General features: G+C 32.2%; 1 protein-coding gene across 13 annotated transcripts in view; it reads right to left on the bottom strand.

Moving 5' to 3' along the window:
• Positions 1-6,015, bottom strand: part of ZPLD1 (zona pellucida like domain containing 1) — a 539,338-nt gene that overhangs the window by 16,598 nt on the left and 516,725 nt on the right. For all 13 annotated transcript variants that reach the window (XM_042999205.1, XM_042999207.1, XM_042999203.1 and 10 more), the window contains 2 exons: positions 2,610-2,707; positions 1,198-1,278 (listed from right to left, as the gene is read on the bottom strand). In XM_042999205.1, the coding sequence (XP_042855139.1) occupies positions 1,198-1,278; positions 2,610-2,707 (179 nt within the window). The remainder of the gene's footprint in view (positions 1-1,197; positions 1,279-2,609; positions 2,708-6,015) is intronic.

Raw genomic sequence — 6,015 nt, 5'->3', positions numbered from 1 at the left:
TCACTTCATATTTCAATTCATGTAAAATTTAAAGAGCCACATTATTTCCAAGCATAAAAATACCATGAAGACAGAAAGGGAGGAGATAGAATAGAACCAATCTTTGTTTTCTGTTTTATAAATAACTTTATATAATTTAATGTCTGTGTGAGTTCCCAAATTACTAGTTCTCCACAATCCACTTAGTCATTTCCTTTCCTCATTGCTGAATAGCCTTCATTGCTCCCGAGTTTTACTATTTTGAATATCACTGATAAACCATAAAATCATAAATATTTTAGAGTATGTTTTCAAACCTGTAGATACAGAATCAAAGAATATAAAATCTTTTAAGGTTTTGATATATACTGGCATGTTTTTCCCAAAAATGTTGCCTAAATTAACAGTTCCAGCAATAGGATATAAGAGTATCAGTTTGACCTAGTCTCTGGACATCATCTTAACCTTGATTAGCTGATAAAGCATAATCTTTTGGTTCCCATCATATTACTCCCATAATGTGTTAATAAGCAGCAGTGATCTGAGCCAACTGCATTTTGTAAGCATGATTAGAAGCCATTTCTTGACTCTCAAGTCTGTTCTGCTGTCAGATAAAAATGCTGAAAGGAAACTGGGATGATTGAATGCTTTTATGATCAATGTCCCCTTTCCCCAAATGTAGATTACATTCACTCTATCATTGTCTATTGGAGAATGAAGTTGAAGTTATTGGCTCTGTTAAAAAAAAGGAGTAGTAGGCTATATCATACTTTCATTTAAATACTGATAAATGAAGAAAAGCATATTGGGGTCTAAATTATCTAGACCATTACTTTAATTTTACTCTCTTTTGACATATGATGAGACAGTCTAGCTGTGGGTAAATAGTACCTCCCACTGCCTTTCTCTTATTGCCAATAATATCCTAACCATGCTTTTTCTAAGACAGTGAAATATTCCCACATGTCCTAAACATGAATAAAACATCTTTGATGGACCTAACTTACTTGCAATTCTCATTCAACAATAGCTTTATCAGCATTTTGTGTTGAAAACTCTTCTCAACTTTTATCTTTCCAGCTTTATAAGGACTAAAAGCTCAAAATATAAAACTTTACATTTAAAAGCTATAGAAGTGCCCTACAATTTGTTTATATAACTTGGAGTTTTCATTTCAATTATCTACAATTGGATCTTTGCTCTCAATACAAGACTTACCTAAGGAAGAGATCGTATCGAACATCATCATTTGGGTTCCCTGATGGGGTTGTGTAGCAATAATCCATTAAGACATTCCATCTGCAGAAAGAAGTAAGCATAATATAGAGTCAAAATCTCCTTTTGGGTATTAGTTACTAATCCTAGGGAAGTAAATATTGACAAATGCCTCACCCCCACAAAATAGAACTATGTTTTTGTTAGTTATTTCAGAGGCTTCTTGTTTATTGAAACATTCTCTTAAGCTCAAGATGTTTAAAAATCTGCAGCAAATTGCCATCCTGCATCAAGTGGAGTTAAGGCTAATATCACACACACACACACACCACACCACACACACACACACACACACCACACCACACACACACACACACACACACACACACACACACACAAATTGTGTAAAAAACAACTGGTCAAAGTGTGAAGAAACAAAACCTAAAAGCAAGCTATATAGATACGTCTATGTTCACTGTACACAGCAATATTCTGTTTCTGGAAGTTACTGACTCTAACAAATGACAGAGGATATTATAATATCACATACAGCAAGGAGTTTGGTGCATAAATTATACACTGAAAACTATGCCAGAATCAGTGGGGATGAGAGTAGGAGTCCATGAATGACACTGTGGTAGGTAAAAGAAAACCATGAGGCAAATACATAATCTTCCCCCATATGGCTACACTGTGCCTAGATTTAAACATTACTTCATTCCAACTCTGATGTTATAGAAATTACTAGCCTATGGGAAGTAAATGCCAATAATTTTTTAAATCCTGAATTTGATAAGATGATTTCAGGATGTAAAGATTATATTATATGTGATAATGTTATTATAGGGTAGGATTGAATCTTCAGTGTTTGAATTCCCTTTCAATTTTGATCATTCTGGTTTAACTAAAACTTGGTCATATGAAGCTTGATCGCTTTGGGGTTTTTTACAGAGATGTTTCTGAGGATCATTTTATATAATTCTGGCCCAGATCATAATGGGGAGAGTTCCTCTGTTTTTTAATACATTTTTATTGAATAGTAACATACACACTGAAAAGCGCACAAATCACCAGTGTTCATGTAATGACTACATCTGACTCATCATCTTTCAGATGAAAGAATAGAACATTGTGGTATCCCACAGGTTACCCTATTCCAATAGGTCTGCCTATTCCCTCTTCCAGTAACTCCCCCTCCTTCTTTATGGGAAGACTTGTTATTTTCCAATTAATGACACAAAATAAGTGTCCCTATTCATCTTTGTAATTTGTTATTTCTATTTATTAGCATTCCTAAATGGTGTGACAATGGCAGCATTATTTAAATTAAAAATGAATGAGCTAACTTTATGATTCACAAGGCTCTGTGCAGTCAAAACGTTTTAACCAACAACAACTAAAGAGTTTGAAAATACCTGCCATCCAGATTAGTGGCTTGTACAGCTGCAAACACTTTGGTTTTCAAAGGTAATCCTATACTTGGGATAATTAACTGCTGACTGTAGGTTGAATCCTAATGATGAACAAAATAAGAAATTAATTCATCATTGTCTTCCCAACAACAGCACATTTACCACTTAAAACCATAATACCATATAAAAAAGGGGGCAAATCACCATAAAACTACAGAATTAACCCCAAAAATGATCTAGTTAATCCTCTAGTTTCTTGGCAGAACTGTTCTTAAACCACATCCAAGTAACAAATTCATTTCCATACATAAATCCTTTTGTTTCCATAGCTTATCGTATATGGTGGTTAATGTTCTGTGTATTTAAACCGCATTCAGTGATTAATAGTCAGTGTTTAATATTTAATTTGTTTAATAATCAATTGTTAATATTCAGTTTATTTAAATTAATACTTCATTTATTTAAATTAAATTAGTGGCTGTTATGCAGTTTCTCATCTACTTTAAGCCCTTTCCCATTGGGGTTGTAGGTCCTTATGCTCTTGATAATCTCTCATTTGCCCCAAATCACTTATCTGGCAATTGGAAAGTACCAAAATTTAATTGAAAACCAAAAAAGAGACCAATGAGTCCTCCAAGTTGCCAAAATGCATGCCACAATATTTCCTTCATAAATTCCTTGATAGTTACTTATAGAAAGGTGTCTCAGGACTTCACTTCTATCTTTTTCCTCTTAGTGTATAGAAATTCTACAGAGCTTATTTATATCATGCCCCAATTTACAGTATTAAAGCAATAGGTCAGAAACTGAGATGTGACAGCTTTAATTTGATAATACAGAAAAACAGAAAAAAATTGTAAGATGCAAAAAAGAAAACGAAAAGAAAATAATTTCTAAAAATGTAAACTGTAAAATCAATTGGCATGGAAGCAAATTGCTTCTCCCAAATTTAGTAACCTTGAATCTATTTTGCAGCAAAGGAAAAATGTTAATGTTCATTATGAAATTTCAAAGTCATCAAGCAAAGGCAAAATACAGAGCATATTCTGTTTAAGAAGGCTGGGAAGAAAGCAACAGGTTTTGAATTTTTAAAATTACAAATTTTTAAAATTATAGTATGAATTCTTTACTCTTGAAAAGGTTGCACTCATGTGAAACATCTCATTCCCAAATACAGCCAGATAAATGAGGGAATATATGTCGTACTTCTCTCTATCATAAATGATAATAGCTCCTCTAACCATTTCCAATAGATACTTTTATTTATCTTTCCTGTTCTCTTTAAAAACTTCTCCAAGTATTCCACACCTCATTAAATATATAGATCCTTATTTTATTTTTTAAAAGTTTTATTTTTAAGTAATCTCTATACCCATCTTGGGGCTGGAACTCACAACTCCAAGAGCAAGAGTTGTATGCTCTACCAACTGAGTCCGCCAGGGGCCGCCAGAGATTATATACTTGCCTCAGTAGTGTCTTGAAGAATGTTGACTTTGTTAGAATTATTATACTGCTAAGTCATTTGCAAATGAATCAACAAATATTTCCTTCTAAAATTGCTTCTAAAAGTTAATGTTTTTACCTTACTTTTTTTCCTTTATTTTGTATAGTTGTTTTTTTTTTACTCTTATTATACTGTCCCTAAAATCAATTATATTTATTTTAGATTTTTTTCTTCAACTTTGAAAAGACATTCATATTACTGTAACACTATTTCAGGTTTACTCTTTCTTTATCCTCTCAGAAGACACTAACATTTAGATACAATTCAAATTCACAAAGTCATCTTTGCTTTCCACAGAGAAGAAAACCGATACATTTATATTACACAAAAATAAGGCCACAGTTCAACTTGAAATAATCCACATAGATGGAAACTGAATAGTCAATAAAATTATTTTATAAATTATTAATATAAAAATTATTTTTTATAAATAAAATTTTCCTAAGTACATTTACTGAGTGCCAGAATACATAGATATGAACAATTGCACTGAACTAGATATAAGTTTCCCTTTCCAAATAACTAATCAGAGAATGAGAGTAGTAGGTATTGAATGTAACTTTTCATCATTCAAAAACTGCATGTGAAATAGGAAGACTTGGCCACAAATGTTTGTGTAATGATACGTAATTTGAAACGCTGCAATAAAATTACACTTGGACAGCTAAATGTTAGTGTTTCAAACAAATAATAAATATGATTTTGGATCAATTAGTGAAAGTAAACCAAATTTTTTTTTCTCATGTAAATTACTAGGGCTTTTTTTTTTTCTCATGATTACAATATAATTGACTATATTACCTATAATGTATTTTTCATCTTTGTGACTTATTTATAACTGGAAGCATGTATAAATTACTAGTTTGGTAGTGCCCTGTAACATGACAAAATATTATGACCATGTCATGTTAAAAACAAAGTAGTCTTTGGCAGTGAAACTCTTTTATATGTTACAGTAATGATGGGTATAAGTCATCATGAATTTGTCAAAACTCACAAAATACACAGGAAGAGTGAAACTCAATGTAAACGATACATTTCAGTTAATGCATCAATATGGGTTCATCAATTATAACAAATATACCCCCAAATTCAAGGTGTAAATCATAGAGGAAATTGTGTACAGGCACAAGAAGTCTGTGGGGACTCTCTACTTTCAGATAAGTTTTTCTGTAAACCAAAAACTGCTGTAAAAAATGGTCTGTTAATTAAAAAACATAATTTGTGGAGAAATTGTTCAATTTTATTATTTATTTCATTGTCTAGTAAATAACTTTTAAAATTCAATTTAACTTTTTAATTCCACCATTAATGATACCTTTATTGCAAACTGGTTAAAAATGAGATGTGTCTGTTTTGTTTTCTGAAATATTTTTCCACATCCTATTCTCATCAGAGATCTTAAGATGTTAAGTCTTGTCAAATAAAAAGCATAGACATCAAAAAAAATGAGATGTTTTGACAGTTCATTTATAGTCTGATATCAAATAATTGGTTGCCTTTTTTACCATAGAATTATAATCTTAAGGTTATCACCAAATTATAGGCTTTTATTTAGCATTAAGATGCTAGCTAGAAAGTTTTGGGGGCACCTGGGTGGCTCAGACAGTTAAGCATCTGACTTCGACTCAGGTCATGATCTCAGGATTTGTGAGTTCGAGCCCTGTGTCAGGCTCTGTGCTGACAGCTCAGAGCCCGGAGCCTGCTTCGGATTCCGTGTCTCCTTCTCTTTCTGCCCCTCCCCCACTCTCAAAAATAAATAAACATTAAAAATTTTTTAAAAAGATGCTAGAAAGTTTTTGAAGGATTATGTCTAGTTAACAATAGAGGAATACTATTTCTAATGATAAAAGAAGGACCCTCACAGCAAAGCTCTCAACAAGTCCAAACTTCTAAAGTTTTATT

The sequence above is a fragment of the Panthera tigris genome, chromosome C2 (genome assembly GCF_018350195.1).
Source record: "Panthera tigris isolate Pti1 chromosome C2, P.tigris_Pti1_mat1.1, whole genome shotgun sequence".
In the NCBI taxonomy this organism is placed as follows: domain Eukaryota; kingdom Metazoa; phylum Chordata; class Mammalia; order Carnivora; family Felidae; genus Panthera; species Panthera tigris.
The sequence above is the reverse complement of the archived record's forward strand: the minus strand, read 5'-3'. Positions and strand labels throughout refer to the sequence as shown.